Here is a 13,097-nt window from a genome sequence, read left to right as displayed (position 1 = left end):
AGTGCCTGAAGCCAGATTTGAACTCAGGAAGATGAGTCTTCCTCACTCCAAGCCTGGCACTGTGCCACCATCTGGCCATCCCTAATTCACCTCTAAGTTCCCTTCCAACTCAAAATCCTGTGATCTTGGTAAAAAAGACTTTTGCCAACCCCAAAACTTAACCGGGAGAGAAATTGTGAGAGTGCAGAATCCTGAAAGACCGGCTGTATCCTAGCTGCATGACCCTGGCCAAGTCACTTCTCATCCACAAGGACTTGCTGAGAGGACATGATAGATAAGCGTCCCACCACCGTCAGTGAAGAGTTTCCGTGCCGGGAGTCCCCTGTCTCAGGGTAATGGCCAGTCAGGTCCAAAAGCTCTCAGCTGGCTTTCCAGCCGGCTCTTTGCAGTGATCATGTCTTGTGGGATTTCCCTCCGTCCTCTGGGGCTCAGAGCTCAGCTAGTACAAGCAGAATTTGTGGTTTTCTCTTGTTGGGGTGAGATGCATGGGACTAGTGAATGGCGTGGTTTCTTGGGAGGTCCATAGCCATCCAAGTGAGTGGTCATGGGGGTGCCAAAGAGGAAGGAGCACCAGCTGTGAGCTCGTAGAGGCTGGGGAGGGAGGTGGCTGGGAGGCAGCGCTGCCCTGAGGGTGGAGACCAGGTATCACTGGTCTGTGACGCTGAGCCATCTGCTGGAAAAGAAACAGCAAGGCTGACTGCCTGCCTTCCTGGGGGGAGGGAAGAGAAGAAGGGCATCCTTGTGTGAAGCGTGGATGTGTGAACTTGAGGGTGTTTCTTGTTCACCAGTAGCTCCTGGTTTTTCCAGTATCTCCTGGGCCCTATTAGCTCTCTGGAGGCGTGTGTGTGTGTGTGTGTGTGTGTGTGTGTGTGTGTGTGTGTGTCTGTCTGTCTGTCTGTCTGTCTGTCTGTCTGTCTTTGTGTGGGGAAGGATGACAGAGAGCAGAGAATGAACACTTTGACATTTTTTCAGGGAGAGGGACTACCAGAATCCATTTATCTGGAATATTACTATTTCTCTCCTCCTATTTCCATCTGTACTCTGATTAATTTCTTTTTTTTTTCCCCACCTTTGGGGGTGATTCCTTTTGTGGGCAGGTCGGGTGGCATGGTAACATGAATGAGTGTTAGCCTCTGGGGTTGAATCCTGCCTCGGACACTTACTAGCCATGTGACCCTGGGCCCTTAATCTCTCTCGACCTCTGTATTTTTTCGTTTTTAAAATGGTGATGATGATAGAGCCTCCATCCCAGGGTCATTGTGAGGATCAGTCGAGATAATGCATGTCGAATGCTTTGTAAACCCTGTAGAAATGTCCACTATACATGATGGTGGGAGGAACGTTCGTCCTGGGCCTGTGTTTTACCTCTGCTGTTCTTTCTTTCCTAGGCGATCAGCATAAGCAAAGCCATCAACACCCAGGAAGCTCCAGTGAAGGAAAAGCATGCACGCCGTATCCTTCCCAGAAGCCTGTGCCCGGGATCCTTGGGGAAAGGCGCAGGGCTGGGGGAAAGGAGAGAATGTTGCCACGATTTCTCTGTCCATGATGGCAGTGGGCTGTTGTGAGAGGGATGGGGATGTAGTCCAGGGATGCATGACACCTGTCAGGAAATCCACTCTTTCTGCAGTTTGGTGAGGTCTTTCATTGACTGAGAGTTGGGGCCGAGGCAGGCATGGCTTTCCTGCTTTCTGGCTCGGCTCTGAGCATCCCGGGGGGTGGTCTGTACACTCACTGAGCTTGCTTCCACCCTCCCCTTGGGGAGTTCTTGGAGTGCGCGATGTAGAGTTGGGGAGAGACACCAGAGGTCATCTAAGTCAAGCCAGCTCTTTTAACAAAGGAGGAAACTGAGGCCCGGGGGGATTAAGGCCTCGGGACCTTAGAGGCCATTTAATCTCCTGAGGAAACTGAGACCCAGAGAAGCGGACTTGCCCAAGGTCACGCAGCTAGTGTGTCTCAGAAATGGGATCTGACTCCGTCCCCAGCTCTCTGCCCTTTACTGCCACAGGTAGTCAGGGGCAGAGCTCGGCCTCAGACTCAAGGCCTCTGACACTGAATCCCTCGCCCCAGACTCTAGTGTCTCCAGCCTTGCAAACCCATGATGCTTTCTTGTTGAAGGAAGAATGTAGTGCAGTGGGAAACAGTCCCAGATTTGTAGTCACTGGGCCTGGATTCCAGTGCTGCCTTATGAGCTGTGTGACCTTGGGCAAGTCACTTACTCAGTCACCAAGTACATATGAAGTCTCTTCTGTGTTCCAGACATTATGCCAGGAGCTGGGGACACAAATAAGAATGAAACCATTCCTGCCCTCGAGGGTGATGACAAACACATTTATAAGTATATAAAAATTTAATATAAAGAAAACAAATACAAGCAGAGTAGAAGGAAACAAACATTTGTTAAGGATCTGCTGTGTGCCAGGCACTCTGCTAAAGTGTTTTACAAATCTTTCCTTTGATCCTTACGGTAGCCCTGGGAGGTAGGTGCTATGTGTTATCCCCATTTTACAGATAAGGAGACTGAGGCAAAAAGAGGTTAAGTGACTTGCCTAGGGTCATACAGCTAGTACGTGTCTGAGGCTAGATTTGAACTCAGGTCTTCCTGACTCTAGGCCCAATGTCCTATCTACTAGGCCACCTAGGTGCCCACTCAGCCTAAATATGAGCTGAGTTGGGAAGGGCCCCAGCAGTGAAGAATTAGGAAAGGCTCCACATACAGGCTGGTGTTTGGGCTCCCCTCGCTGGCCCTCAGCTTCCCCTTTGTAGCAGAGGGGTTGGACTGGAGACCTCGTTAGGTGCCCATCAGTTCTAAATCTGTGATTTTACTACCTGTCTGCCAGTGGACAAAAGGAGGGCAAGAGATTTGGAGGAGACAGTGGCTTGTGGCTTTGACTGGAGCTGTTCAGCCTGCCTCCCCCCACCAAAAAAACATTAATTTACTCGAAAAACCCTTATTAAGCACCTGCTGTGTGCATACCCCTTGCATGTCTGGACGGGAGCCTGTTTCCTCCCACGTTGACCTTGACCTTGAGAAGGCATCATTCTGGGCACCCACCACGAGAAGGGGGCCTTCACCTTCTGGTCCTACGCCATCGGCCTGCCCCTCCCCAGCAGCTCCATCCTCAGCTGGAAGTTCTGTCACGTTCTCCACAAAGTCCTTCGAGACGGGCACCCCAACGTGAGTAGAGCGCCAGCTTCCCCCGCCTCCTGCCCTCCCCTGGCATCCCAGAGGACCTCGGGGCAGTGACACCGTGCCCCCGCTAGCGGCTGGGGCAGAGATCGCCGGCCATTCTCTTCAGCAGCAGCTGCCACGCAGAGGGCTTGGGTTTGGGAAGGGACCCAGATCGGACCCTTCCTTCTCCCATCCCCTCTCCTCCTTCCATTCTAGGTTCTCCATGACTGCCAAAGGTATCGGAGTAACATTCGGGAGATCGGAGATCTGTGGGTGAGTGTCAAGAGCCGGCCTTGGGGCGGGGGAGCTTGGCAGAAGGCAAGTCCATTTGCCCCCTTGCCCCTTCCCTTTCTGCCCCCACATGGTTTTTAGTGACCATTTACTGCCTCGGGGTGACTTTCAGTTCCACAGAGAGGCAGGGTGGGGTAGTGGCTAGAACCCTGCACTTGGAGTCAGGAAGACCTGGGTTCTACTCTTGCTTCAGATATTTCCTGCCTGTGTAACCCTGGGCAAGTCACCTCTCTGTCCCTCAGTTTTCCTCATCTGTGAAACGGGGATAATAAAATCCTGAAATACCTCTCCGTAGAAGGTGTGATGACATTCTGACAAGATTAAGCCTTTAGCAAACCACCAGACGCTGTTGAGGCATCATGGCTGAGGAGAGAGGGCGGAGGGGGCTGGACCTGGAGTCAGGAAACCCGAGTTTGAATCCCCGCTCCAACGTGTAGACAGTGTGGGATTCTGGGAAAGGCAGAATCTGTTTGAGTTGGGGTTTTTTTTGTTTTTTTTGTTTTTAAATCCAAATCTGCAATTTCATCAGTGCAAGATCATAGGAGTATAATTCATAGTTTTAGATTTTAAATGGGCCTTGAAGGCCGTACAAGAACAAAAATGCAATAGTCTCTGCTCCCAAGGAGTTCATATTCTAGCAGGGAGACCCTTACCTCTCAGTACCCTCCTCCCCCCAGGACAGCTGTCAAAGACTCTACATTTCCATTAGTAACTGGTTTTAATAATAATGTTAATAATAGATGTGTTGGTACAGCACTTCTAGGTTTGCGGTGCACTTTGCAAATATTATATCATTTGATCCACATTATAACCCTGGGAAGTAGGTGCCCTTATTATCCCATTTTACAGTTGAGGAAACTGAGGCAGACAGAGGTTGAGTGACTTGCCCAGGGTCACACAGCTAGTAAGTGTTTGAGGCTGAATTTGAATTCAGGTCTTCCTGACTGCAAAGCCCAGTCCTTTGTCCACAGCCCCACCTAACTGCAGTTAAATGACTTACCCAGGGTCACACAGCCAGTATGTGTCTGAGGTGGGACTTGAACCCAGGTCTTCCTGACTGCAAAGCCGAGTCCTCTGTCCGTTGTGCTCATATGTCATTGTGATGACAAGTGCTTCCTGTGAAGCTTTATCTAGATTCCATTTGCTTTGACTTCACGTGTTTGCTTTCTCAAGGAGGGGGGAGAGGGAGAGAGTTTGGAACTCATAATTTTTTTAAAAAGAATGTTAAATTTTAAAAAGGGAAAAAACCATTACATTTGCTTTTATGTATTCATTAATTCCACAAGCATTTCCTTTTCCTATCTGATTTCTTTTTATGTCATCTTTACTTCTGCATATATTTCTTCCCATCCCTTTTCTGGCAAGCCATCTCTTAGAACAAGGAATTAAAAAGAAATAATAGCTAGCATTGGTAAAGCACCTGCTGTGTGCCAGGCACTGAGCTAAGTAAGCGTTTCACAATTATCATCTCATCTGATCCTCAAAAAAAACCTGGGAGGGGAGGGGAGGTATCCCCTTTTTGCGGATGAGGAAACTGAGGCATGCGGTGGTTCAGTGACTTGCCCAGGGTCACACAGCTAGTAAGTGTTTGAGGCTGAATTTGAATTCAGGTCTTCCTGACTGCAAAGCCCAGTCCTTTGTCCACTGCCCTACCTAACTGCAGTTAAATGACTTACCCAGGGTCACACAGCCGGTAAGTGTCTGAGGTCAGATTTGGGCTCCTATCTGCCTGACTCCAGGCCAGATGCTCTGTCCTCTGCACCAAACCACCCCCCTCCCCTAAAAGGCAGTTCAGCAGATAGTTTGAAACATCCATCAAATCCATCAGCAGCTGCAGTGGGCCACCAGTTTTCTGGAGAAATCAACTGCCTTTTTTTTTTTTTGGGCCCCTTTGGTTTCTCTTTCCTCTAAGGATGCATCTGATGCCTCTGTTTTGGGGAGCCAGCCCCTAGATCCAAAGTGGATTTCTGCAGCCCTGGCCCATTCCCATACCTGGATTCCCGAGTCCCTTCCAAGCCCTAGGAGGAAGAGCAGTTTCCTGAGTGAAGAGGAGGCCTTTTTTTCCTAACCCCAGCTGGCACAGTAGAGTCAGGGGACTTGAGTGCGAATCCTCCCTCTGCTGCTTCCAGTCTCTTTGCCTTCACCTGTCTAGGCCTCAGTTTCCTCACCTGTAAAATGGAAGGGCCGGAGAAGACGGCCTCAGAGGTTGCTTCTGTCTCCAGATCGGTGCTCCTCGCGTGAGACGGATTGTGTTGGCTCATCCCGGGGATGGGGGATGGAACAGCTGGCCGGCATGCTGAGGTTCAAGATGGGGAGGGTCCCCCGAGGGAGGACTTGGCCTGATGGAATGGAATGGGCTAGCAAGGGTGTGCCTTCCTTAATGCTCTTTTTAAAAGCACAAACACACACTGCTGGAGGCCCACAGCCCATGCTGGGATCTAAGCCTGGGTAGCCGCCCAGGAACCGAGGGACGCAGATGAGAACCCCGTGGTTTGAGGCACACGTGTAGGCCTGGGTCTGCTTGTCACAGTCAGCCAAGATATGTCTGCCCACCAGCATTCTTAAGACGCGTCCCACGCAGAGCTGGCCCGTCGCCCAGAGAGGCACTCTCCTCTCCTACGTGTTTCTGGGGTGAAACTGGTGATGGGGCAGCCGAAGGAGAGGCGGACACCCTTGGGAGACAGCAGTCAGGGTTACGGGGTGGAGGGCAGGGGGGTACTGTTCCTGGGAGGAAGGAATCTCATGATCCAGAGCTGGGAAGAACCTGCGAGCATGGACTGGCAGAGCCGAGAGGGGCTTGGAGGAATGTCAGGAGAGGTGTGGATCTCAGGACATGGGATGTCAGAGTGGGGAAGGGCCTTTTTTTTTTTAATTTTTCTGATAGTTTTATTTACTGCTTGAAGTATAATCTTCATTTAGGTCAAGAAATCAAATCTACAACAATCACTAAAATTTTATTTTGAAAATTAATGGAATACTTTATTCCAGTTGTTAAAAAATATTCTAATTGTAAATTAATTTTAAATTTCCCATGTCATAAATCATTACCTTTACATATTAATGGCACTTATTTTTATTTCATACTTTTTAAAAAGTTGGTATACATTCCTTCAGAAAAATGGTTTTGGTCTTCCTCCTACTCCTCCAGCCAGCTGAAATACTGCCAAGCCGGGAGGGGCCTCAGAACAGGGGATGTCAGGGCTGGGAGGGGGCCTCAGAACAGGGGATGTCAGAGCCGGGAGGGGCCTTAGAACAGGGGATGTCAAGGCTGGGAGGGGCCTGAGAACAGGGGGTATTAGAACTGGAAGGGGCCTCAGAACAGGGAATGTCAGAACTGGAAGAGTCCTGAGAACAGGGGATGTCAGGGCCGGGAGGGGCCTCAGAACAGAGTGTCAGAGCTGGGAGGGTCTTAGAATAGGTAATGTATATGTATATGTAGTTTTCTACATCTGGCTACAAAATCTGGCTGCCTTGTATTATGATGAAAACAGTTTTGGCCTCAGGGACCCACTGAAAGGATCTTGGAGACACCCAGGGTTTCTCAGACCACACTTGGAGAATGACTTGATCTAGTCCAATCCCTTTGTTGTACAGATGTGGAAACTGAGGCAAGGAGAAATGAAGTGATTTGCCCAAGGTCCCAGGATTGGAGAAGGGGCCTCCAAGGCCTCTCCTCCAGTCTGTGCCCCCCCACACACACACACAGTGACTATGCAGCCTCAACTTGGACACCTCTGGTCAGGGTGGGACCCGGGACCTCTTGAGGCAGCCCCTGCTGCATGTGGACAGCTCAGATTGTGAGGGGGTTCTTCTGTTCTGTTCTGCCTCTTGTAACCTCCATCCCTGGGTCAGCTCTGAGAGGTGAGCCCTCAACCCATCTGACAGGGCTGCTTGAGCACAGGTATAACACAGGGCCTCTGGGCTGCTTCTGTGACTCAGTTTCCCAATTTGTAAATTAGCCTTATAAGGCGTAATGTTGTCTTCCATCTCCTGCCTCTCCTACCCAAGTGAACTCATTCTGATCCCGGTGACTTCATTTCCTTTTTTTTTTTTTTGAAATTGTATGTGTTTATAGAGACTACATGGCTTAGTAGGTAGAGTCAGCCTGAAAACCAGGCAGTCCTGGATTCAGGTCCTGCCTCTGACCCATTATAGCTAGCTGTGTGATCCTGGGTGGCCTGGAAGGCCTCCTTCGTCCCCTCTGCCTCCTGGCCTCCTTTGTGAGGCCTCCTTTCTGAGGCCTCCTCTTAGTGAGTGCCTCGCTTTGAGGTGACCCCCAACTTCTCCTGGGCATAGGTAGTTGCTGGTAGCCCTCGATTAGACCGGGAACGCCCTGGGAGCAGTGTTTGGCGCTCCGGTTTGGGGGATGGGCTTTTCGCCTTTCTTTGTATCCCCGGAGCTTGTCTCAGAGCCTGGCACAGGGGAGGCCCCGATAAGTGTTTATTGACTCAGTGGCTTAAACAACTCTGAGATTCTGAGGTACGGAGTTCTCACTGGTGGAGGGAGTTTGCTCACTGGAGTGCCCTTTCCCAGTGAAATCACAGGCCAGTGATTTCTTTTTCCCTCCCTCCTTCCTCCCTTCCTCCTTTCTTCCTCTCTCCCTTCCTTCATTTTTTTCTTTCTCTCTTTCTTCCTTCCTTCCTTCCCTTCTTCTTACCTTTCTCCTTTCTCTGTTTCTTTCTTTTTCTCTCCCTTCCTTTAATTTTTCTTTCTCCCTCTTTCTTCTTTCCCTTATCTTTCTTCTTTCTTTGTTTCTTTCTTTTTTCTTCCTTCCTTCCTCCCTTCCTCCTTTCCTTCCTCTCTCACTTCCCTCATTTCTTTTTTCTTTCTTTCTGTTTTCTTCCTTCCCTTCTTCTTCCCTTCTTTGTTTCTTTTTCTCTTCCTTCCTCCCTTCTTTCCTTTTCCCTTTCCCTCCTTCTTTCCTTCCTTCCATGAATCTGTTCTCTTCCTCTCTTCTATTTACATAGATGTATATACACACACACATATATATTTTATGATGTATGGCTTGTGTGCACACGTATTGATTTATGTTAAATGTGTACATATGTACCTACATTTTTATGTCACCACCCAAATCTCTCTCTCACACACACACACACACGCACGCACGTGCATGGGCACACATGGGCTGTCCCACTGTAACTAGGAAGCACAGCTAAATAAAACAAAGCCAGCCAGCCATTGGCCAGGCCAGTCTGACAGTGTATGTATGCCCCACTCTGCCCCCTTGTTCCACTACCTCTTTGGGAAGAAGAGGCGGGCTTGCTCCCCTGCAGTCACAATTGGGCTCCGTGTTGACTGGGCTCTTCCAGGGCTATTTTCTTCTTTGTTCTTGCGGTCTTGTGTGAATTACTGCTCCCAGCATCAGCTGATCCAAGCCTTCCCAGGGTTCTCTCACTTCCTCGTATTTGCGGCAAGGTCTCCCAGCGCTCTGTGGTTAACGCCGTTTGTCCAGCTGCTCTTGGCAATCTGTGTGGGGACCAGCTGTGACTTCAGGGGAGCAAGCCTGCCTCCTCTTCCCAGAGAGGAGATGGAACAAGTGATTTGGGCGATGACATAAAAACACAACATATGTTTTCTCTTGGCAGGGCCACCTACATGACCGCTATGGACACCTTGTGACCATTTACACCAAGCTTCTGCTGACCAAGATCTCCTTCCATCTCAAGGTAATTGGCTTTCTAGAATCCAGGGGCCAGGAGGGAGGGGTCCTGGTGGGGTCCTTCTTGGTTCAGCAGCTTCTAGCTGATGTCACCTTTGACCCTGAGGTGCTCCCACACCCCCACAATTGTCATCGCTCCTCCCTCTTCCTACTCGTATTCTCTAGTTAGATGTTGGCAAAGGGATGTCAAGAAACCAGCGCCATCCTGAAAGTGGACAGATGCCTTGGTCCGCTCTTCCCCTCAAAATGCCACATAAGCACTAGTCGGGGAAGAATGATTGAGCCCGTTCCCCGGCGTCCAGACAGGTTCAGGGCCTGGGGAAGGAAACAAGCCCGCTATGTGCCAGGCACCAAGCTAGGTGTTTTACAAATATTATCTCATTTGAACCTCACAACAGTCCTCAGAGGGCAGTACTATTATCATTCCCATTTTAGGGTTGAAGAAACTGAGTCGGAGAGAGCTTAAGTGACTTGCCAGGATCACACAGCTGTTAAGTATCTGAGGTCAGATTTGAACTCAGGTCTTCCTGACTTCACCCGGAGTAGAGAGAGTGTCGGACTTGGAGTCAGCATGACCTAGGTTTGGATTTCTCCTCAGATACATGCTATCTGTGTATCCTTTGCCTCAGTTTCTCCATCTGTTAAATGAGGGGCTTGGACACAGTGGTCTAGCTCAAAATCTACCACCCTATTCTATTGGATTCTAAGCTGTTTGAGAAGGATTCTGTTATTTTTCAGTTTCATTTCCCTAGTGCCTCACATGGAGCCTTGTACAATAGCCAGGTTGTGTGTTTGTTTGCTTCTCAAGCCTTGAACATTTTTTTTGGTCAGTAAATTTGTTTCACCACATCATGGAAATCCCCATTATACTTCTAATTGATGTCCCCCCTGCCCATACACTATCCCCTGTAAGTAAAACAACATTAGGCTGATAAGTACATGAAACCAACGTTGTAACAAGGGTGAGACAGCTGGGACTTTTCCCACGGCACTGAAATTTAGAGGGCATGAGTAGTGCTTGCATTCCTCTGATAGGCTAGAAATAATTGAGCTTAGCCGCCAGTTAGCAAGAACAGTTAGATTTACCCTTCCCTGCCCTCCCACACATGCCAGGTGTGTTCTTCCCTGCCACCACTGTGGCAGGCTCCCCAGCAGCAGCATCCTGGGGGCCTGGGCTCCGTACCAGCGAGGCTGGTGTCCCAAGATCTCTGTCACCCCACTACTAGGCTTTGTATCTCAGGGTTTTTCCTGTATCCCAATGGAATTTAGTGCTTGCATTCCTCTGATCGTCTAGAAATAATTGAGCTTAGCCGCCAGTTAGCAAGAACAGTTAGTTTTACCCTTCCCTGCCCTCCCACACATGCCAGGTGTGCTCCCCAGCAGCAGCATCCTGGGGGCCTGGGCTCTGCACCAGTGAGGCTGGTGTCCCAAGATCTCTGTCGCCCCACTACTAGGCCTTGTATCTCAGGGTTTTTCCTGTATCCCAGTGGAATTTATTTTAAAATGTTGATTTGAGGGTGTATTTCATGCTACTTGGGCCAAACCCTTTTTCCAGCTCCCGTTGCTCCCTCCAACTCCAAGTCAGCCTTACCTTTGAGGACCCTTCTGTTTGTCTGAGGAACAGGCAGATGTGCTTTTTAAGTTAGCACAAACATGACCCAGTGTTTTAGGGTTTTTTTTTAAGGCAATTTGGGTTAAGTGACTTGCCCAGAGTTACACAGCTAATAAGTGTCAGGTGTTTGGTCTGAGGCCACATTTGAACTCAGGTCTTCCTGACCTCAGGGCCACTTCTGTATCCACTGCACCACCTAGCTGCCCCTGTTTTAGTTCTTTTTAAAGTTGTCTTCCAACTACCATATATTAAGCATCTACCGTCAGGAAGACTCCCCTTCAGGAGTTCAAATCTGGCCTCAGACACATACTAGTTGGGTGACCCTGGGCAAGTCAAGTCACTTCACCCTGTCTGCCTCTGTTTCCTCATCTGTAAAATAAGCTGGAGAAGGAAGTGGCAAGCCACTCTAGTATCTCTGCCAAGAAAACCCCAGATGAAGAGTCAGACACAACTGGAATGACTCAGCAACATGAGCCCAGTACTGGGCTACATGAAAGAAATGCGAAGACAAAAATGAAATTTAAAAAGTAATAACATAATTAATTATATAAATAAAATAAAATACTATGTTATTCATGGACATAGTTATAATAATTTAGTCAGTCAGTAAACTTTTAGTACGTACCTAAGATCTTGGGAGACAAGATTGTATGTTTGTTGCAAACATAGTAACATTTATTAGGCACCTACTATGTGCCAAACACTGGATTAGGACCTGGAGATCCAAATACAAAGAATGAACCATTTCTTGCTTTCGAGGAGTTTACATTCTTTATTTACATAAAGTCAGGTAAGTCAGTCCATCGGTAAGCATTTAGTAAGCACCTGCTATATGCCAGTTACTGATAGGCACTGGGAATATGTAGACGGAAAGAAATAGTCTCTGCTGTCAAGGGCCTTATGTTATATCATGGGAGACAGTGTTAGTGTACCTGTGCAAGTATATGCAAAAGAGATAAGTCACCAGGCATTTATTAAGCACCTACCATGTGCTAGGCTCTGGGGATACAAGTGTAAAGAAGGAAATGATCCTTACCCAAGAGAAGCTTACACTGTGGTTGGGGAGACCAGTGCATATATAGTAATAACTAATTATAGCTAGTATTTCTGTAGCACCAGCTATGTGCCAGGCACTGTTTACAATTATTATTTCACTTCATCTCCATGACAACCCTATGAGGGAGGTGGTATTATTATTCCCATTTTGTAGATGAGGAAACTGAGGCAAATAGAGGCTAAGTAACTTGCTCGGGATCACACAGCTCAGAGGTGTCTGAGGCTGGATATGAACTTGCATATTCCTGATTCCAGGCCCAGCACTCTATCCATTGAGCTGCCTGGCTGCCTCAAACACAAAATAAATGCAGGTATCTACAAAGTAATGAAATATGAGGTGGTTTGGGAGGGAGGGCACTAGCAGGGAAAGTTTCATGCAGAAGATGTTGCAGAAGAAATAGGTAAAAAATTTTTTGGTACCGAGGAAGTGCTAGTGGTTGGGGGATCAGAACCTCACAAAGAAGGTGGTTTTTGAGCTGAACTTTGAAGGACGCCAGTGAGTCCGAGAGGTGGAGGTGAGGAGGGAGAGCCTTACACACATGGCTGACAGCCTGTGCAGATTCATGGAGGTGGGAGGTGGCCTGTCACAGGTGAGAGATGGCCAAGAATTGCAAATGTGTTTTCTTTTCCCTGCTTGGTTCACCTTGCATAAGTAATGTTTGTGGGTTTTAGTTTATTATAGTGTCACATTTTAAGAGCCTACTCTTGGCTTTAGAGTCTGGGCATCCTTTCTGGAGTCTTACCTGGCCTTCCTGGTCAGCATGCACTTCCTTCCCAAGCTTTATTGGCCTTGGGAGCCAATGTGGTGGTTTATCCTGCTGGAGCTGCCCAACAGGCAGATGAGATCTGGCACAGAACAGCCAAGAGGCTTCTGAGTCACAGCCTGATCTCCCTCTCCCTCTCCCTTTCCCTCTCCTTCTCCCCCCTCTTCTCTCTCTCTCCTCCTTCTCCTCTCTCTCTCTATCTCTCCCCCCTTCTCTCTTTCTCTCTCTTTTCTATCTCTCTCTCTCCCCTCTCCCACTCTCCCCCCTTTTCTCTCTCTCCCTCCCCCTCTCTCTCACCCTCCCTTCTATCTCTCTCTCTGTCTCCTCTCTTTCCTCCTTTTTCTCTCCTCTTTCTTCTTCTCTGTTCTCTCTCCCCCCTCCCTCTTTTTCTCTCTTCCCCCTCCCCCCTCTCTCTTCTGTCTCTCTCTCTGTCTCCTCTTTTTCCCCTTTCCCTCTCCTGTTTCTTCCTCTCTGTCCTTTCTCTCTCTCCCTCTTGTTTTTCTTCTCTTTCCTCCTCTTTCTCTCTCTCTCTCTCTCTCT

General features: G+C 48.7%; 1 protein-coding gene across 3 annotated transcripts in view; it reads left to right on the top strand.

Annotated features, from left to right (window-relative positions):
* The window catches only part of HIP1R (huntingtin interacting protein 1 related), a 79,691-nt gene that overhangs the window by 33,842 nt on the left and 32,752 nt on the right, over positions 1-13,097 (top strand). For all 3 annotated transcript variants that reach the window (XM_020970211.2, XM_020970212.2, XM_020970210.2), the window contains exons 2-5: positions 1,389-1,452; positions 3,033-3,175; positions 3,386-3,442; positions 9,052-9,132. In XM_020970211.2, the coding sequence (XP_020825870.1) occupies positions 1,389-1,452; positions 3,033-3,175; positions 3,386-3,442; positions 9,052-9,132 (345 nt within the window). The remainder of the gene's footprint in view (positions 1-1,388; positions 1,453-3,032; positions 3,176-3,385; positions 3,443-9,051; positions 9,133-13,097) is intronic.

The sequence above is a fragment of the Phascolarctos cinereus genome, unplaced genomic scaffold (genome assembly GCF_003287225.1).
Source record: "Phascolarctos cinereus isolate Bilbo 61053 unplaced genomic scaffold, phaCin_HiC Scaffold_4;HRSCAF=312, whole genome shotgun sequence".
Taxonomy (NCBI): domain Eukaryota; kingdom Metazoa; phylum Chordata; class Mammalia; order Diprotodontia; family Phascolarctidae; genus Phascolarctos; species Phascolarctos cinereus.
Note: the sequence above shows the minus strand (reverse complement) of the source record. Positions and strands in the feature narration are given on the sequence as shown.